A 22,484-nucleotide genomic window follows, 5' to 3' on the forward strand; every position below is an offset into this window, starting at 1 on the left:
TTAGGTGAAGAGTGGATCACTCATATCCACACAAAGGACCATCTTCAGAAAGTTGATAGCCCAAAAGAGACAGACTTGGAAGAGGTTCCCTCTAAAAAGTTATCTAGATTAACCCACAAATGGAAAAACAAAGTTCTGAAAGAGGATGAGGAGGCTAAAAATAAAATTCTTAAGAAAAAGAATAAGAAGAAGACGATGCATCCAAAATACCCAAGTATTTTCAAAATTAAAACATAGGTGAGCACGATATCTTTAGCGAAAAGGCAAAAAGAACCAAGGACAAAAGTTCTGGACCATCTTATGAAGGACCTTTTGAGGTTAAGGGAGTTAATCTTACTGAGCCTAGTGAAGAACCTCAGCTAGTGTATATTGCAACAAACTTAACAAAAAAATAATGGAAGTACAAGAACATGAAGGGAGTAAATTTTATACACATACGATTCCCATCATGAACAATTTACGACCTATAAGACAAAGAGCTCATCCTATGAATCCAAATTATGAAAAACTTGTATGTGAAGAGATTGACAAACTGATCAAAGCAGAGTTTATTTACAAGACTGAACCCATGAAATGGGTATCCCCCATTATGGTTGTACCCAAAAACAATGAAAAAAGTAGGGCTCCCTATAGGATCTCCACCTTCTTACACCATAATGGGTATCCCCCATTATGGTTGTACCCAAAAACAATGAAAAAAGTAGGGCTCCCTATAGGATCTCCACCTTCTTACACCATTTTTTGCATGCATTACTAGTACTTCCACTCTATGCAATATAGTCTAGTCATATACGCAGCCAAAAGTTTCCATGAACAATCTAAGATACTACTTGGAAAAGTGATGAAATGAACTTTGTGTTACCTTTTATTTATAAAGGCACGTCAGTCTCTGCAATCTTGGATGGTGGTGCTAGTGTAAACATAATCACAAATAATTGTTGGGAGACCTAGGGAAGCCCACCACTTGTAGATACAAGCCTGGTGGTCAATCTTGTCGATGGGAACATAGCTAAACCTTTAAGCATTCTTCAAGATGCAAGGCCTTCGGGCTAAGCTTCCACTACACATTCGTGGGGTAATGAACTTTCAAGGAAGAGGTTCATACACCATGATTCTTAGAAGGCCTACATAAGAGACACAAGGATGGTTCATGATTGGGAAACCAATCACATTTACATATGAAAAGGTTATTCCCAATCCATGGCCTTTAGTTATTTTAAAGTAAGACCTGGAAACCACCATGTAGCGAGAGAAGGCACCCATGAGCAGAGATATGCCAAGTAAGAGTCCCATGTAATAGAGTTTTACCCAAACCCCAAGCCATGTTGGATCCCCATCAAGATGTTAGAAGCTCAAGGATTTTACGATGAAAACCCTTCCATTTAGGTCCTAAAAACCTCGTGGACCACACCCCAATGTCCAACCAAAGAGAGTCTAGCAGTGACCTCAAAAGCCAGTTAACCTTTTGTTGGGTCCCAACTAGGTTGTTGAAAGCATAAGGCTTCTATGTAGGAAACGCCTATATTTGGGTTCCAAAGTCAAGAAATCCCACATGACGCCATCAAACACCTGAGCAAAGGAGTGGAGACCAAAATCCATGCCTCCAACACTAACCTCAAAGCTTAAGCAGGAATGGAGAGCAGTGGGTTCCACCTTGACTTATGTGTGGACACCACCTTCAGAGAAGGAGTCATCTTTGGACGTGTAGTAGCAAGAGGCAATACATCGCCATGTGCAGTGAACTTAGCCATCCCTATTCACATTAAAGAAGAGCCACCCATGATTCCAAAAACCAAACAGAGCCGTGCACACACTTTCGTGGCACCCTCAAGCAACCTCAAGACTCAAAAAGATTACCAGGACCCTACAATGCCCATGCGCACTACGCTACAACATCAACTCACTAGTTAGAACTCAAAAGACAAAGCTCAATTGAGAGCGCCAACAAAGCTGACAGTAATGACAATGACGACCTTTGCTTAGGAAGCCCACAGTATGCCAAAACCTTAAAATTTTGTACATATGTAGCGTATCACTTTCTATTAATTATACATACATATATACTTGAGAATGATTAAAAACTAGAACCCAAAATAAAACAAAAAATAACTAAAAATTTTAAACCCGCACATGCACCTACATGCACACAACACCACATACACATACACACACATACACATACACACCTATGCTTGCACATGCACACACTCTACACACGGTAGCATATGCACATATAAGCATGCACACGTACATAATCCTCCTCTCAAAACTAATGCCCTTGCCTCTCTGAATAATTAGCCTCATGGATTCTTTAAAATTTCCTCTTCCTAAATTTTTAGAACACCCCTTCTCTTGGAGAAAATTTTCATGTGTGTGTGTGTGTGCGCGCGCGCACACACACACACACACACGTAAAAATGCACACTAAAATCTAAAAAAAAGGGGTCGTGTATGTCACGTGGCACTGTAGGCCCATGTTGCCACATAGCAACAAGTGCTGCATCATTACCCAAGAAAAAAATCTTGACTCGCGTGTCATGTGGTGACCCAAGTTCACATGTGCCATGTGGCAACACGCTACTTGTATCATGTCACACACACGCGTGCACACACACACACACACACACACACACACACACACACACACACACACACACACACACACAAATCTTGGAAAAAACTAGACTCATGTATGCCACATGGCAACAAATCTTATTTTTTATTTTTTATTTAAAAATATATAAAAAGAAAGGGATAGAGACAAGGGAAGAGAAAAGAAGAGAAAGAGAGAGAAAGAAAGAGAAAAGAAGAGAAGCAGCAAGAAAGAGAGAAAGAAAGAGGGTGCGACAGAACGCACAAAAATCTCCAACAAGAAGAGAACCGAGAAGATAACCTAAACGGGGAGAAGAAATGGCAATACAACCAAAGCCAACAAAAGCCCAAGACTCAATCAGGCTCCGCCTCTCTCTCCAAGGAACAAAACATGCCCAAAACCATGGTAATCAAATGAGGTAGCACAACACTTGCAATATACACATAAGAAGGAGCTTCTACACGAGCCCACCTTTTGCCCAACGCCCATGCATGACACCTACAATATATGCATGGGCTCTCCATCTAATAAACACATCAATAGGCACAAATATCGCACCTACAATATATGCATGGGCTCTCCATCTAATAAACACATCAATAGGCACAAATATCGCACAGACCTATATTAAACCTCACCGTCGACATCCATACAGGTAAGTTTCTGGATGGGGAGACCATGGCAAGCGCAAGTCTGGCCCATGGTATGATCCATCGCCTGAACCCTTCAAAAATCAAAAGGAATCTTTTGGAGCGTCTTCTTTAGCTCCACATTGCCTTAATCCCCAAAGCTTGTTAATGCCACAAAGGCCACCCAGCTCCATTGCACTCATGTGCAAAGCCAACTCCCATGCATCAACAATCTAATGATCTTGACTCACAAGAAATAGAGTCAAAGAAAGGAATTGAGTTGGAAAAATCTTCAAGTTGGAGAAGTATACTCACAAGGACACACCTTCTATCTGTTGCCCATGCATGTCACCTATATATTTCATTACCAACATCACATTTATTTTCATATCTCGCATCTCACAGCACACACAAACACATGCACCTACAATCAACGTCAATGCCAACCCTCCAGATACATCTTTGGATGGGGGACTATGGTGGACGCAAGCCTCGCCCATGGTATAACCCTATGGCCCACAAAATCCTCAACCTTGAAAGTACCTCCAACGAGCTTCAATGCATGTAACCTCTACCTCAACTCTAATTTAACACTAATAAAACCTTGCCCTAGCCATCGACCTATCACCACGTAGAAGCCTAATCTCTAGGCATCATGCTATAAGCTCAAGGTATAATATCATGACATCCCAAGAAGATCCAGACCGCCATCTACCTATGTAAATCATTCCATAGTGGTTCTGGCACTCATTTTACCAATCACACAAGATACACACCGTTTCTACCAACTACCTAGTTTTCAAGGATCCCAACCATTTCCACAACAGAAGGCAAACTCGCATGAAAAAATTCTATATAGTCTATACCTTTCATGCCACCTCCACAAGCACTAGGGCTTACCCACTCACCAATACGCACTGCATACAACTACAAATAAGTCTCGAACCATATTCCTTAACCTCGCACACCAACTTCACCACACCCCAACAGCAACTTCACCACCGACTTGGGCGACATGAGGACATGATCACCATTAAGAAGGAGAGAGTTTACCACTCCGTAGATTAACATGGTTTCACTTGCTTGGCCTACCTCAAGGCGATTTACCATCTTACTTGTTCGAACAAACACTTAATATCTTTTGTAAAACGACGCTGCAAAGTATAAAGCGAGCTTACCTTGTGCTTAATAAAAGTCGGACTTCGTGTACATACTTACGACTAGTAATAGAGATTGTCCATCCTTCTGATATAATACTTGTGATATCTTCTCTTCCCTCTTCTTGATTGCATGTATACTATTGAATCTTGCTTACTTGATGGATGCATGATGCTAAATAGGATTGTTTGCTATCAAATCTTGCTTGCTTGATGGATAGGATTGTTTGTAGGTTTTCCTCTTGCATTAGCTTCCTCTTCTTCCCATGTCTTTGGTGAGAGATAACCATCATGAAGGATCATCTCTATTTGCATCCATCTAGGTGAAAAGAGCTCTCCCTTCACCCCATCATCAATGAGCATTCCAGTGTGACAACACGACATATGGGCTAGCACATCCACATCGAGAAGTTGCATTTGTGGCTCAAAGGGAAGGCTCGACACTCTTGACTTGAATATGACTGAATTAAAAATAAAGTACAACTAAGTAAAACACAAAGAGAGCAAAACTTTTGAAACCAAAGTCGTGAAGACTTACTAGTTGAGCTTGAAACAATATTCGCCCAGGTTGAGGACTCTCTAAACCTCTCCCATCAAACCCAAGCTATAAAGGAACACAACGCCCATGTCAATCAACTTAACCACGAATAGAACAAATGTGAATCATGCAAATGTTTCACAAGCCGATGATGCCCATGATGTCAATGTTTTTGGGTAGGTGTAACTCATTTAAATGTTAATAATAATGGAGCCACACCAATAACGATATAAAAAATCCTCTAGCTTCTCTTGCATTTCTAGGTCTGCTAACTATGAACAAAATATAGCCACCATGCTAAGCTAATGTAATGAATCATATAGTGTACCCTCAATCAATCATAACTAGATAAAAAGGACTTACAACCTCTCCAAAATTGGATAACAACACGATTCTTTGTGAAACCTACAATCCTCAACCCCCCACAAACAAGAGAGATTCATGGTGAAGTTCTCTATAAAGGAAACAAAGAACATGAGAAGAATTGAGAGAGAGAGTGTGTGTGTAATCTTAACGTGTACACAATCCCCAAGGGTCTATGAGACCAAGAGTGATACAATGTGAACATGGATATAACGAGCCATGGAAAACTAAAAGAGAGAACATCTCATATTAGTTTACGTACATGTAATCAATAGATGATCCTGTGTAGAGTGAGGCATGTTGTGATCAGTTAACTAATGACGATACATGCCTCGACTAGAATTGATTTGATGGTGGAGGGAATCTCACGCTTCTATGATGGGAGCATGTCATGTCAACAAAGAATCCCCTCAATTTTCCTATCTGATGGAGGGTTGTGGTGCTCTAGATCAAGGGTGCCTAGCTTGCGAGATAAATTGAGCTCACTCACTGAGAACTCCTCTGGGCCGTGGAGCCGAAGCACTGGTATAGATCGCTTTGATGTTGAAACTGAGGCACTAGTATGGGTGGCACACTGACCTGGATACCTCTACCACAAAGAAATTTGTGATGGATCCTTGAGAGGTGTCCTATACGAAGGATGGGCCATGGCATGCTGCCTCACTACTACATCCCTGTGTCGCCTGAGATCTATTTTTGGAGGGTTGTGGTTTCAAGGATCCTTGATTTCTTGGTGGGCTTTGGTCCAAGGGCCCCTGGAGACAACTAGCTCTCTTGAGATTGTCCCACAAAAGGGGTCTCTCGAGTTATGCTCTTATCGAGTGTCCGCAGTTCTTGGTTCTACAACTCGGCTCTGGCCACTGACAATTGATGTAAGAACTACCTAGCTCTCCTTTCCTTGTATTCTTCTGCCTCGCAAAACAAGAGTCTATCTCTAATGCCCATTTATCTCATTGAGAAAAAGTGTTCGACCAAACGCCTCTGAAAAGGTAATAGAACTTGATAGGATGCTGGACAATTAAGAAAAAACCAAGTTTCAACCTCATGCATATGATAAATCCATCATACTTGCAACCCTCAGTTCTGTAGTGTGAGTGCCTTCTCCCTCATCTGTACACCTGTGCATGAAAGAGAGAGATATATCCAACGTTGGACGAACACACATGAAAACATAATCCCCCCACTGTAACTTGGTTGAACACAATGCTAATCCATACACTTAAATACACCAATATTTATTGGAGAACATGCTCAATACAAGAAGTAATTTGTTGAATTGACAAGAGATGCACAATGAGCCGGAACGGCCGGTCCCTCTCTCAAATAAAGTATATTGATCTTGGGAGAATCAAGTACATAGTGTCATGGCCATTTTTGACCAGATTTCCATACCAATGCATATGAATACAATATTGCAAACAATGTGGTTGTCACTGTAAACTTGTAACTCACACTACTCTCTCAAGTGTCTATGTTTCCTACCATCTGCTCTCTATTGTTCCACCGACACATGATGGTAGCAATAATCTGCAAGAGAGCACGTAGGACAAGAGAACACTACACAAGGTATGTAAACATGGAATCATACTCCTCCCTCTTGCTACTTGCTTCTATATTTAAGCATCAAAGTTTACCAATTGCAAGTAAAGTCGATGGCATCGAAAGTCTTTGCAATGGAAGTGTGTGGAGTGTTGAAATCTTCAATTTATCATGATCCTTTGCGAAACAAAAGTCTTAAAGAGGATAAAAAGAACCCTGGAAAAACTTCCCCTATGGTTCAACTTGAGAAAGAAAGGCTGAAATTAGAGTTTTTAGCAAAAAGACCAAAAATTACATAAAAAATAAGAGTTGTTTTGTTAAATTTTAGTCATTGGGAGTGTGTGGGAGAGTGAACACCACCTAGAAACACTCTTGGAAGCTTGGAAAATACACTAGTAAGCTTGGATATCGAGTTGGAAAGGAAAAAGTGTAAAAAATACAACCAAAAAGGCCTCATGGAACGAGCTCCTACTTTTAGAGAGGGAAGAGGGTGTTGAGATATCCACTCTAGATGTCAGGTAGAGAGGACAAGTGACTTGTGGTGCATGCTGGGATCGACACATGGTTGGTTGCTCCTTTGTACAAAGGTGAAAAGGTTTGGGTGGTGAGCATTGGATTTTATCCTCCCCGGGACATCAGTGTGTGCGAACACAAGGCTGATCATAATTTATAAGTGAGTTTTGGCCGCCTAAAACTGAATGAAGTGTGTACATACTCACTCATAAATTAATGCTAATTCCTAAGGCTAGGTTTATGACCAATACTTCCCACCTGTCACATGCCACATAACTATGTCAACATACAGTTTCACACACAGGATTCACGGATGGGGATCCTCTTACCCAAAACTACACATTGGTCAAGCAAGCATGAAAATAGCATGTAAATTTAATTGCAAGCAAGCGCATAAATATGCTATGCAATGCAGCATTGGTATGGACAATCCTCGTTCATGAGACTATACCAAAATAGACATGCTCTAGGTAAGTACATGAGGTACCATACATACCTAATGGAACACCAATGCATATACACGCAGGCACAAGTCCCAATGGAAAGCCAAGTCCACAATATCACATGGTATGGACAATCCCCGTTCATGAGACTATACCAAAATAGACGTGCTCTAGGTAAGTACACGAGGTACCAGACCCAATGGAACACCAATTCTCACGGCATTTCTAGGTATGTACACAAGGCAGGCACAAGTCCCAAAGGAAAGCCAAGTCCACAATATCACATGAGTGGCATCAATCCTCGGCATATGCAATTGCCATGGACACCAATCCAATGTACAAACATAATGAGAAAGCATCGGTGGACCAATTGGGTGGCCAAATGGTGATATCCCTCTCGGCCTCTAAACAGTTGTCCACAACTGAAAACCATCCAAATACGTCTGAAGCAAATGCGAGAAATCTCTAAAGAACTCTTCATCTACCCATTAGCATCAATGGGAAGAAAGAACTCTTCATCTACCCATTTAGCATCAATGGAAAGATAGTTCTTAAACTTCGCAAGGTAACGCCTGATAACTTTGCCTGCAAGCAAAGTTGAAGCTTGTGTTCCTTGTGATACACAATCTTCTCGAGCTACAAAATCTCCTCACTCAATGACCGGTTCACTGGGCTTCGGCCCTACATACTTACGAAGGAGACTCGCATGAAAAGAATTGTGTATGTGCCAATGACTAGGCAATGCCAACCTGAAAGCCACTTCATTAATCTTCTTGATCACTCGAAAAGGTCCATAGTACCTGGCTACAAGCTTAGGGTATGCACCCTCTTTGCCAAGCCTCTTTGCAAGTCTTGCTTTCTCAAATTTCAACAATACCCAATCATTCTCTTTGACATCAAATTGTCTTCTATGCTTGTCGACAGCCTTTTTATGCTTGTCTTATGGCCTTGTAATGGTTGTTCGCACTTGAGAAAAAGTAATATCCAAGTCTCTTACATACGCATCAGCTGCTCTGCAAATATCTCATCCTTTGTGCGAATGATGGGTGGAAAATCCACTTTACCATAAACAATCTCAAAACGGGACCTTTCCCGTAGATGCATGCACCATGTTGTTGTATGTAAATTCCACAAAAGATAAGTACTTCTCCCAAGAGGAACTGTGATCCGCCACAATATTTCAAGAGATCCAACACGACTGAATTTGCAATCTCACTTTGTCCATCCGTTTGAGAATGATAAGGTCATGAGAAGTCCAATTTGGTGCCCATATTATCAAATAAGGCCTGCCAAAAGCGACCTGTAGTCCTGGGATCTCTATCTCGAACAATGGACTTCGTAGATAATCACCCCAAGAAGATAATGTTTCCATATGGTAAGTGCATGAATTACAACCAGGAGCACTTTCTCATAAATGCAAAGAGAGAGCTCCACATCATGCAATCTACGGCTCTTATAAGCCACGACATGTCTCTCTTGATTTAGAACAGTTCCTATGAGATTTTCCAATGTATCACATTCCACACTGAATGGCTTTTGCAAATCCGGAATAATCAACACTGGTCCATGTGTAGTTGCATCTTTCAATTTGAGGAATGCATCCCTCTCTACATCAGTCCATTTGAATATGGCTTTCTTCTTTGTCAAATCATGCAAAGGAGAAGCAATAAATTTAAAGTGTCGAATGAACCTGCAGTAATAAGAGCATAATCCAAGAAAACTACGAATCTCATGCACCGATCTCAATTCATACCAATTCTAAATTGCATCAATCTTTGCAAGATTCATCCGCACTCCATCTATGCCCAAGTACATAAGGTACGGTACGAATAAGATACGTAAGGTACACATTCAAGTACAGATTAAAATTTTGAGATACGTTAAATACATAAAAACATAAAAACATACTATATAGTGTATATATATACAGAGAAATGAATGAAAAACTACAAACTGTAAATTTGAAAAACAATTCATTTTTGAACAACACAATTACCAAAATGAGAGATATCAATAACAAAAGCATAAATACATTTCACAAAATGAAATCACTCAAACGTTTAGTACACATGACTCAAATGCCACGAGTTACATACTATAAGCAATCAATCAAAATTAAAAAGTTAAGACAATTTACTATCCAGAGAAGCCAAAAAATAATAGTTCTAGTTACTAGTGTCACTATCACTGCACATTGTAGAGCGCTAAATGATCAATCCACTTCATCACCATCAGATGACGAAGAAGATGAAGATTCAAGATCTACATCTCTCCTTTACTATCATATTCTGGCTTTGCAATGGTGGTGACAGTAGCGGCTCGCACCACATCATCATCATCTCTCGTTGCTAAGTTGTTAGTACCAAAAGTATGTGTATCGTGTGATAAAACATACATAAGTTAAACAAGAAAGTGCATGTATCCTCACCTGCTTGGATATCCCCAACGTATGGAGACGGCTAAAATCAACGATGGCCAACCTAGGATTTTTTTTTTACCGAGACCAAAGGTCAGTTTGGGAAGGGGGAAAAGAACTACCACGTACGGATCCGTATCGTACGGTATAGTATCGTACCGTATACTAAAACATACCTTATCATAAGGTACGTACGTACAGATGCAACTTTGGCCCAAGATAATGTATCTCTAACTACAAGAACTCACTCTTCTTTGCATTGATGAAGAGTTTATGCTTACGGTGTTCTTCAGAAAAAATAGCGAAATGAGCTCTATGCTCTTCTTCGGTCTTCAAGAAGACTAGGATGTATAAAAAAGAAGACATCTGTAAATTCCTTGTACCCACGGAATATATGATCCATCATTCTATTGAATGTAGCCGAGGCATTCGTAATACCAAAAGATATAACAAGATACTCATAAATCCTAAATGTTGTCACGAAAGTAGGTTTATGTACATCCTCAAGCACCACACGCACTTGATGATACCCACTCTTGAGATCAATTCAACTAAAGCATGTTGATCCATCTAACTTGTTAAGGATGTCATCTATGCGTGGAATCAAAAACCAATTCTTGATGGTGAGCTTATTCAAAGCTCTATAATCCACACACATACGAAAAGATCCATCATTCTTTTGAACCAAGAGAATGGGTAAACAATATGGGAAAGAGCTTGGGTGAACCAAGCCCTTCTCAAGAAGCTCAATTACTTGCTTCATGATCTCCTCTTCTTGGGATGCACTTACACGATAGGCTCGCCTATTAGGTGGTGAGCTACCCGGCACAAGATCAATGGGATGATCTTCCGATCGTACGGATAGCAACTCATCAGCCAAGCAATCATTGTACTCTTGCAAGAATTTTAGCCTATCATTACTAAGAGTGTTTACATGCACATTTTATTCAACAGTATCCCATTCAAAAATCAAGTGAGCAAAAACACTCTTTTTTATTACTTTCTTAATTTATACATGAGATACAAGGAGAATGGTATCACCCTCTTCCTCACCAGCATCAATCACATGTTCTTAGCCTTTATGCATGAAGGTGATCCTGTTGGTCTTGTAAGCCCTGCTCGGATCAATGCATGTGTGTCAAGGCTTTCCAAGCAATACATCACAGCCATTCAAAGGCGCTACAAGAAAATCCTCATGGTCCACATAGCCTTGAATGTGTATGTGTAACTTGCCACCAATAATAGGCATAACCTGCACTTCTCTACCAACAAAGACAGCTCCTGCTTCAATTTGAGGACCCATGTCCTCCACTTCAACAGCCAAAGTAGCTGCCATCTATGTAGATATGAAGTTCTCAGTTCCACAATCATCAAATATGAACAAAGTGGACTAATCCTGAAGCTGTTCCTAAACTTTACATACAACCCTCTCTTTGCTATCATGTGAAGTGTTGCCCTACACATTTGGAACCATATGCACTTAGACTTTGATTCATTCGCATTATCATGCTTTTCTTGTTTGGGCGTGCATTTGCAAGATGCTCAGTGCTACCACAAGTAAAGCATTTTTCCTTGCTCATATATCGCTTTTTCGGCTCCGGAGTGAGACCATAGTCTCTCACTTGGAAGGGATAGTCTCTCACTTCTTGGTAGACTCGTTTTCAATCTTTGGACCATTTTTATATTGGTTTTGGTTCTTTTTAGGTGGCTGTCCATTATTTTGTAGGTTTTAGACAACCCTCTCTTTGCCTTGAAATGAGGATTTAACCTTATTGGATCGACTCAAGTTTAGTTCCAATTGCTCGGTGGCAGTGGTAGCTGCGATTAGTTGATGTAAGGTGTGACCAGGATACATTCGTAGTCCCTTTTTATACACAGGTTACAATCCTGATTGAAACCTTATCTTCCTTTCCGCCTCGGTGACATGCATAAATGGAGACACGTCCAAAAGCACTTCCGAAAACTTTAGCACACATGCATTCACCGTTTCCCCCTCATTCTGCTTCACCCAATCCCACTTCATAGTTATCTCATTCAATGCATCGGAAGGCAAGAATTGGGCATAGAACCTCTCCTTGAACTCTTTCCATAATCTTACAAGATTCAGTGAGAGCTTCTCCGTGAGTCACCAATTGGCAACGGTGCCTTTCATGAACATGCTTACATGCCGGATCATGGATTTCTGAGTGAAATCCTCATCACTAAAAGAAATATCAAACTAGGCAATAAAAGCAAGTGCCTTTGATGCATCATACTCTCCATGATATGCATCAAACTTCACAGATTTATCTCCGAATTTGAAGTCACGACACTTTGATACATTAGTGTGCATCTCAACATGTTTTCCCGCACGTTTCTTCATCGGGACATCCCCTGCGAATGACATTATTTTAGAAACAAAAAGTGATGCATTAAGCATAGATACATATGACCTATAAGCATGAGGCATGGCTGGCCCCTCAACACACATTAGTCCATTTTCACCCATAGCTTTTTCCCTGCGAGCACACTTGAGGACATAAGTGGCATGAGATATACGCGGAATACTTGCATCAACAGATGTGTTGTGCATCCACATGATTAGCCAACAATGGCATTTGACATACATTTTGACCGCTGCCATAAACATGGTATCCTTCACGGACTACATAAGGTACTCTTGCATGGCATGAAGTCCCCGATTGTTCCTCTCCAATAGCATGAGAATTCATCCTCTTAGACATAAGTTCTTGTTTGAGCACCGCAAGGATACCAAGGCATGTGGAATGGTTACCTTTTCAGCATAGGCATCCTTGGTACGAGCCAAGTATACACATACTCTTGAGCAATCATTGCCATTGCATGATCCATATAAGATTCAGCTTTCTTGGCCTTCAACGATCATGTATCAATGGATCCTCGCGATGGTAGAGCTTCAACTCTTCTTGTTATGCATAAAGAAGACCCTGCATACAAGTAAGTTCAGCCCTTAAGGCTAGACTCTTCTTCCTGCATTTGCTCTTTGCCATGGGACAGTTGTCCCACATGTTCATGTTCCCTAATGTGCACCACATGAATTTGCTCATCATGTAAAGGATTAGAAGCATGCATTTCATTGTCCCCGCCTCTCGTGTTAGCATCTCCAACATTCACTGTATGGTTGTCCATAGTGTTAAAAGTCTAGAGATAACTATTGTTCGCAATGATCGTCTTTCATGATAGAAGTAAAAGCGAACCGTATGCTCTAATACAAACGTAACTTGTTTGAACACAATGCTAATCTATACACTTAAATACACTAAGATTTATTGAACAACATGCTCAATACGAGAAGTAATTTGCTAAATTGACAAGAGACACACAATGAGCCGTAAAGTATATTCATCTTAGGAGAATCAAGTACATAGTGTCATGGCCATTTCTGACCAAATTTCCATACCAATGCATATGAATACGATATTGTAAACAATGTGGTTGTCGATGTAGACTTGCAACTCACACTACCCTCTCAAGTGCCCATGTTGCAGGCCTGGTATGTGAACATGGAGTCCTACTCTTCCCTCTTGCTACTTGCTTCTATATTTAAGCATCAAATCTTACCAATTGCAAGTAGAGTCGATGACAATGGAAGTCTTCGCAATGGAAGCGTTTGGAGTGATAAAATCTCACGATTCTTCACGACAAAAGTCTTCAAGAGAATGAAAGGAACCTTGGAAAACTTACCCTATGGTTCAACTTGAAAAAAGAAGACTGAAATTAGAGCTTTCAACAAAATGACTAAAAATTTCTACAAAACTTCCCCTACGAAATCTTCAATTTGTCGCGATCCTTCGCGACAATCGTCTTCAAGAGAATGAAAGGAACCCTGGAAAACTTCTCCGATGATTCAACTTAAAAAAGGAATGCTGAAATTAGAGCTTTCAACAAAATGGCTAAAAATTGCAGCAAAAATAAGAGCTGTTTGGCTGAGTTTCAGTTATTTAGAGTGTGTGGAAGAGTGAACACCACCTGGAAATACTCTTGGAAGCTTGGAAAATACAATAGCAAGCTTGGATATGGTGTTGGAAAGAAGAAAGTGCAAAAAATACAACCAAAAAGACCTTATGGAAGAGGCGCCTACTTCTAGAGAGAGATAGGGAAGAGAGAGATGGTGAGATATCCACTCTAGGTGTCAAGTAGAGAGGACAAGTGACTTGTGGATGGACACATGGCTGGTTGCTCCCTTTGTACAAAGGGGATAAGGTTTGGGCGGTGGGCATTAGGCTTTGTCCACCTCAAGACATCAATGTGTGTGAACACAGGACTGGTCATAATTTATAATGAGTTTTGGTCGCCCAAAACTTAATGAAAGACTAGGTTAAGTTCCACACGCACGATTCACGGGCGGACATCCCCTTACCCGAAGCTACACATTGGTTAGGCAAGCATGAAAACACCATGCAAATTCAATTGCAAGCAAGCACATAAAGATGCTATGCAATGCAGCATTGGTATGGACAATCCCCGTTCATGAGACTACCAAAATAGACGTCCTCCAGGCAAGTATACAGGATACCAAACCCAATGAAACACCAATCCTCAAGGCATTTCCAGGCATGTACACGCAAGCACAAGTCCCAACCGAAAGCCAAGTCCATTCAAAACCAGCAAGAAGACAAATGCTCTGGACTTCGACAATAGAGGCCTACGCTGATCAAAGAGAGGTAATTGGAGTTGTGGTCACAAGCTCTATTAGGCTGCTTCTAGGGGAGAAGCCAAAGTAAAGGTGTGGAGAACAGGATGCCGCTGAAAGGAGGCAGGTACCACGCTTAGCCAAAACAAACATTGTGATCTGGAATGAGCAGGTTGATTCACCAGCCAAAAAGTCAAAACTGAAATAAAGAGTTACTGCCAGTGGCCTTGCATCAATGCCAAAAGGTTACTGTAACCTTAGACAATCCTGCTGCATTGAAGACAGCCAGGTTGGTAAGATCACAACCTTTAATGGGGGGCCAATGCTGCAAACCATCAGCTGCATGGCACTAGAGAGGACGTGGAAGCATGCATGGTATTTGAGTTGGCACTGAAAATCCAGCTACACAAACTAGATCCTGATCCAGCTTGACAGACAATCTCAGGCTAGAACAGGCTCTGCAGGTGTGAAAGAAAAGACTGGGGCAACTTTGGCAGATCTCCAATGTGGACAAATGTTGGACGAAAAATAGATCAGGTGGACTGGCGTAACTGCATTAGAATGGGTTGCTGTATGTTGAACATTCAATTCCAACTGTGAGGATGCTCAGGAATATATGATGGGAGACTCCACTACAGAGGACTGCTCATGCCGTGAGGATGCTCAGGAATATATGATGGGAGACTCCTCTCCAGAGGACTGCTCAGAGCAGTCTTAGCACAGTCCTAGCTGGGCAGACTGCCTGCTGTTGTGAAAAAGTAGCCCTTGAGATTAATTCCTGGCTTACCAATGGCAGAGATCCGAAACTGAGCAAAAGCAATTCAAAGATCAAATAACCTTCAGAGACATCAAAACAAGTGAATGCTCAGTTGAAACCTAAGCCAGTTGAAAATCAGGTGATCACGGAGTTAATAAGTGTTCGTTTAGTAAGACTGATAAAGGCCTAGTAATCCTTTCTCTCTTTCTTGTGTCCTTTTCTTGGCTGCTTCTCTGGCTTTAAGTGCAGCAACCTCATCCTTGGAAAGGGATTCCGACTTCTCCTGTCTTTTTCTCTTTCCTATTTCCAGGGATGATGCTACACCTTTGGATGGCATACCTCTGAATTTAGAAGCTTGAAGCACAGGACCAGGAAGTACAGTACTATGCGCTGCTTTAGCTCTTGATCCCAGCAAACTTTCCTCTGTGACCACACAGACCTTCTGTTCAGGCACGTGTGCACCTGCCACAGATTTTCTGAAGGCTTCCTCTTGGGATGTCCATTTCCCTGTCCATACAAGCTGTTAGTATCAGAACCCATGATACTAAACACAACCCAAATCAAACAGAACAAAAACAAAGCAATACCGAGGTGTTCGTTGTAATACAACCCAGAATTTGGGTCGTGATAGTATCCAGTAGTTGCATTATAGAAGTATCCTGATGTCTGATCCAACATCCATTCTCCTGTTTGAATAGAACAGAAAACACACTGCTTAAATTAAGCATTGTTTTAATTAAGCACTGACCTCCACATGGGCTGTTTGAAAAGGCACTTCTACATCTGCTCTCCTGACCACAAGGAAAGGACTTTGAATGCTGCAAGTTGCACATACCATTTAAGATATCATCTGAACTGCCAGACCTCAAGAAACTAAGTGCTGAAGGTACACCTGGAGCTTGTACTGCTTCCGTCTCAGCTGATGCAGATACCGCTATCCTTTCCTTGGCTGCTAAATCTTTCTGGTAACTACGCCTTGCTTGCTGTCAATCAAGCAAGCATTTGGAAATCACTTTGAGACAAGAAGCTTCAAAAGTACAGAAACGAGTGAATGATTCTTATGATTCATGACAAAACAGAGTCCAGAAGTTTAATACATGATCTGATGCATATTTGCTGTCACTCATTCATCTAAAAATAACCCATACAAAGCTGTTGAGACCTTCTTCATTCTCTCTAATTTGCTATAATTGCAAGATGCTTCCATCAAACAGGAATATGCAAACAAACATGCATGCACCATAAAAAATCAACTGTACATGAACAGAATTGGTGCAGATCCTCAACAACCAAAAGCCTTGAAAAGAATCCAGCCATGTACTTAAACTTGATCAAAATCTACACATGTAGAAACGTATGAGCAGAAAAACCAGATTCCCTTTTCCAAGAAACCAGACCTGCTAACGTCTTTGGGTAGTCATTCACCTTTCCTTACGAGGATTGTTCTAGCCAAAAGGATCTGGTTGTGAGGCTGGAGCTTCCCCCCGTTGTGCACCTGCTGCGTGCGCCTGCACCCCCCGTCCCTCCCTCGCCTTCGCCATCCCTTCCGCCTCCCCCTCCCTCTTCACACTGCTGCCCTTGTGACCCCTCGCCTTTGCCTCTCCTCTGCCTCCCTCTCTCTCTCTTCGCCTTTCTCTTTCGCCTCCTCCCGCTTTCTCCCTACTTCGCGCCGCTGCCCCTGTGGTCTCCCTCCGTCTACCTCATCCCCCGCCTCTGCTCCGATTTATCTGCCATAGCCTCCGTCCCTCGCCTCAGCCCCCACCTTGTATCTGCCAGCTATCCCTCGCCCCCCTGCGCAGCCCGCCAGGCTGCTTGCTGCCCTCTCTGTCCCCTCCTTTGTACCTCCTCGCCCTTCCTCCTTACCCACCCAAGCCTTTTCCCCCTTTCTGTTCCACGCTTCCGCCCACTCCCCCCCATCCCTACCCTCTTCTTCGTCTTCTTGGTCAGGTGTTATTAGCTTTCAGGTAATTTTCTCTTAGGCAAGATTCGGCAACTTCTGATCTTGAACCCATAGGACTCCTCCATGGCAGCCGCTCCTTCATCCACAACCGAGGCCACCGTCCCTTGCCTCCCTTTCTCAGAAGCGGACCTCCAGCTCCTCGCTTCGACAGTCCTTTGGAGGCCTCCACCTTGGTATGCAAGATTGTAGGTAGCCGCCTAGCGCGCAGACAACTTAGGGATCTATTGCATGCAAGACTTCTTGGCGCGTATAGAAAGATCACTAATATTCATCCATTGGGGCATGGCGACTACCAGGTTGAGTTCGATTTGCCTACAGCTTTGGACAAAGTCATGCAGCTGAGCCCCCTCGCTCTACGTACGGCCCAGGCCCTCTTGGTGGCAACACGGCTTCGACCCAACATCTGACCCGTTGACTGGCATCTCAGGCTTTCCCGTGACAGTCTTCTTTCCAGGTCTTGGGAAGGAATACCTCCTCTCCTCCTGGTGATAGGTGGTGCTATCGCAATAGTGTGGAATCCCCCCCCCCCCCACACAGCTGCTTCGGTTCTTGCTCAGACGGCTGCGATTCTATCCCTTCGTATCTGCATAGCCTCTCTGGAGTCACTGCCTCATGCCATATTACTTCCTTGCCTCCAGAGGGACCCTATTTTGCAAAGAGTTGAGTACGCTAACCTCCCAAGCCAATGTTTCATCTCTTGACGAATGGGACACCTCGCTAGAGCTTGTCCTCGCCCAGCAGTTCAGGAGGACACCTCTAGGGGTCCCCCACCCCGTCTAACAATTTGGCCTCCCTAGCTCTATTCACATTATGGAACCCATGCCCAGACACTGGACAGGTAGATGAAAGCATGGGAACAAGGACCATGAAGTTTACACATGGAAAAGCACCACTTTTGGTCAAAAAGCAGAGAAAAGCAAAAAAGTCAAATTGAGTTGACCACAAGCTAGGGGCATCACTCGCAAGAGGAGACTGAGCCAGACCAAAAAGCAAAAAGCCGCTTTTTCAAAAAGCAGCTCTAGGGCCAAAAAGCAAGGCCCTATAGTCAAGAAAGTGGCAAAAAGCAAGGCTCTCCTTAGGTATAAAAGAAGCAAAGCAAAAGCATAGCTTTCTTGAGCACCATGGACAAGGGCGTGAAGATCATCGACCAAGGTTCAAAGTTTGTCATCGTCATCATCAAAGCTTCGTCAGCTACTTCCCTACACCTGTTGTCAACGTCAATTGTTGCTGTACTTCTTTGTGCCGCCTACTCCACCTATGCTAGCCAACCAGCGCCACCTATCCAGCGCTACCTCCTGGGCTGCACCGCCTCTCTGCGTTTCTCTGTGCGCCATCTGCGCCTACTGTCCGTCGCTACTAGCACCGCCACCACCAGCTAATGCTAGTGCCGCCATTGCCAGACAATGCTGCTGCTACTTGCGCCGCCTATTAGCACCGCCTGAGTAACACTGTTATCTGCCCAACTGCTGCCGTCCGCCGCCACTGTTGCCTGTGCGCTAGCCGCCGCCTTCCTTCCTATTGTTTTGAGTGCCGGCCGACTCTGTTGTGCTGCCCGTGGAATTGAATCAATTCATATACCTCTTTACGACCTTTTGTGGGCTGTTACTACCCAGGCCTAGGAATCAATCTTACAGTTGAACAACTTTAGCTTTGTCATCTACACGAATCCTCGGTGTACCTTATTTTTGAGCTTGGAAGTTATTTGGATTTGGACTTGGTACTAGCCCGGTGAGAGATTCTTGTGGGTCATCCTCATGGTCTGCTCGGCATCAAGAATCCCGTGCCTCAACATCGACTCTGACTTGGGTTTCTACATCGGCATATCTATTTGCTTTTGTATTCATTGGTTGTATTGATCTTGGCTTGCAAGCCCGTGGATTGTTCCTCAATAAATTCCTGAAAGGGGGCGGGACCTGTTCCCCGCTTAGTGCGTGTGTCCTGTGCAAAGTTCCCTAAACCCTTCTCTCTCTTCTTCTCTCTATCTTCTCTCTCTATATTTCTATCTTTTGGATACGTGGTGGAATCTATCACAGCACGCCCCGCTGCGCTTACAGTGGTATCAGAGCAAGATTTCTCTTGAGGAATCTTTACTAGGGTAACAGAACCATCCATGTCAAGAGTAGAGAGCAACCAAGGGCCTAATGAAGGAAACAACTATGAGGCGGATCCAAGACTTCAGGATGAGAACCAGGGTCGTCGATCCATTACTCATGAGACCGCGGCCATATCATCAGAAGAGTACCATGATTTTCAGCAATTCAGGCGGCAATTCAGGCGTTTGCTCAGAGATTAAGAATTCCTAGCTTGGAGAGCCAAGAGGAAACATGACCAAAAAAGGGCTCCAATGTTTGAAGATCTCATCAAAGATATAGCCACTGAAGCCAAAGGAGTTGAAGCTGCCAAAGCCTATCTTCGTGCCAAAGGAGTCACCATTGCAAAAGGATCTAGAGCCACCAAGTCTGCTTCTCGTGGAAGAGACAAAGAGGCCACTCCTAGGCTTGCTCTGTTCGATGCAACCTCTTTAGGACAAATAAAGAAAAGAAAGGCAAATGAGCCTCCAACAAACGGTAAAGTGGATTTCAAGCCTGAAGAGAAGGGTGTCAAGTTTAATTCTTTTTATGGAAAGCACGACACTCAAACAGCTTTATCCTTTGTTAAGCAATTGATGCCGCTTTGGGAGGAGAGGAATTTTCTGAAAAGTCCAAGCTTCGTATGGTTCGCATACATTTAAAGGATGCCGCCTTGAATTGGTGGCTAAAGGTGGTACAAGAAGGAACCGAGCCAAAGACTTGGACCGACTTCAAAGTTATGTTCAACAAGAAGTTTCTACCTACAAACTTAGAAGCAGAAAAAGAATGGGATGAGGTAAAACAGATATGTGGCAACTTATCTTAACAACTTTTCAGCCGTTTCGTTAAAGTTTACTTCTTATACTCCTATTCCACCGCTAATGGAAATGTGTAAGTTTGTAAATGGACTACAACCAAAGCTTATGCAAGCAGTGTATATGGCTGGTCCGAAATCCTTGGAGGAAGCCCAAGACAAAGCTCTACAAGCCAAGGCCTTGCACATGCCTTGGATGGTGGGCAAGACAAAGCATGACAACCGAGATCCATCTCAAAAGAAGAGGCTTAAAGCAGGAACTTAGTCAAAGACCGAGCCGCAAGAGATGAAGGATAGGAGTGGGCACAAACCTCCACTCTTTTGAAAGAAGTTATCCCATAAGCAACTTGAAGAATATGTCAAGGAAGGGAAGTGTTTCCAATGTGGAAAGAAAGGACACATGGCTGTAAAATGTCCATGTTGGGTGTTGGACTCACACACTCACACACACAAACCTGCACATTAGGGTTAGGTGCAGGGTAGAGAAGCTCACACACAGAAATGAGAGAGAGAGTATTTGGTAATGCTTTTCGGCCTTACTAATGCTCTTGCTACCTGAAACCGGCCTCTGGTAAAAACCGGCCTCTGGTAAAAACCAAAGTGCGGTAGACTAGCAGTCACCCTTCCACTTGTAGTCCAGATATGAAAACAAATTTGATTGGAGCTAGAGTGCCCCAAATCTAAATATAGACCGACACCTGTTGGCCCCAAAGCTTGGCGCCCCTTGCGGTATTTCTTTATTCCATTTCAAAAATATGTAAGGCTGAGTACAACAAAACCAGCCAAGAAAATACACCTCTATGTCCAATCTAGCAGCCCACACTACCTCTGAGCACAGAGGATTCACACACACAGATCTGTGTCTCAAAGCAACACCCTCTGCTTCCCTCTGATCAGCCAAGACCATTTAGCAGGACAGCCTTGAGCATACATCTGGCATATCTCATGCACATGATTCAACAACTCAACACAAACATACATTCACTGTCCAATCTCTGTTTCCACCCTTTTCAATCTGCCATACCCCTCCTCTCACAAGGGGCCAGATAGCACAACTCTGCAGCAGACATAAGCCAATGGAAAGAAAGACAGATGCACAAGTTCAGAGCTTACCAAATCAGCTCGTGGTTCTGCACTTGCGAAGCCAATCATACCAATCTGTACTTGTCTTCTTGCAACCACTTGTCTGATGTATCAGATAACTCTGGGAAAGCTTAGCCTGCAGTTGGAGATGCATTGTGCTCTACTGTTCAGGTTTAAACAGATCTACCACCAGTTGTAGCGGCCCGTACAGGTCAGCAGAACACTACTGTACCTGTCCGTACAATTTCCACACGTGTCTGTACTGTACTGGTCAGTACCTAACAGCAGCCGCCTGCTGACTGTACCTGTCAACACAGCCTGCAACTGTACTGTCCAGCGCCGACTGCTCTTGACCTGTCCGTACACTGTACCTGCAGTCATACAGTACTGTACCTGCAGTCGTACATGTCTGTCGCCTGCAACAACAGCCGCCGCCAGTAACTATAGTACCGAATCCTGTCAGCACCACCTGTACCTGCAGTCGTACACTTGTACCTGCAGTCGTACAGCTCTGTACGGCCTGTTTTCTTCTAACACACAGCAGCAATCAGACTTCTCTACAGCAGCCGTCTTGCTTCCCCTACTCTCCACGCTTCTTTCTTGCATGTAGGTTACACGCCTCTCCAAAAGCTAGAGAGAGAGAGAGGTGAGAGAGGCATGCAACTCCAAAAGTGGAGTGGCCTCTCTCCAAACTTGTCCTAGGGCCCCAACTTTAATAAACATTAAAGTTCCCTAGGGGCCACTAAGGCCTAGGGGCAACCATCAATAAGACATTAAAAACATTAATGTTTTTGTCCCCCTTCACATATGAAGTGTCCACACATCATTCTCATTTGTCCGGGCACCCCAAATGTGAATCTTTTAATATTTTTGCTCAACAACCACCATGCCCACACTTGTGCTGTTCCATTTTCACAGGGCCATGACATACCCCCCTCTTGAAAAATGGCAAGCGTCCT

At 43.0% G+C, this 22,484-nt stretch overlaps 1 protein-coding gene across 1 annotated transcript in view; it reads right to left on the reverse strand.

Moving 5' to 3' along the window:
* Nucleotides 1-15,649: 15,649 nt before the first annotated feature.
* The window catches only part of LOC147602681 (C2H2 and C2HC zinc fingers superfamily protein), a 58,179-nt gene continuing 51,344 nt past the window's right edge, over nt 15,650-22,484 (reverse strand). The window contains exons 3-5 of the mRNA XM_086797712.1: nt 16,435-16,582; nt 16,187-16,285; nt 15,650-16,106 (exon numbers count right to left, since the gene is read on the reverse strand). Coding sequence (XP_086653838.1) covers nt 15,766-16,106; nt 16,187-16,285; nt 16,435-16,582 — 588 coding nt within the window. The 3' untranslated portion in view covers nt 15,650-15,765. The remainder of the gene's footprint in view (nt 16,107-16,186; nt 16,286-16,434; nt 16,583-22,484) is intronic.

This window comes from Cibotium barometz, chromosome 66 (assembly GCF_041138505.1).
Source record: "Cibotium barometz isolate CiBa-2024 chromosome 66, ASM4113850v1, whole genome shotgun sequence".
NCBI lineage: Eukaryota > Viridiplantae > Streptophyta > Polypodiopsida > Cyatheales > Cibotiaceae > Cibotium > Cibotium barometz.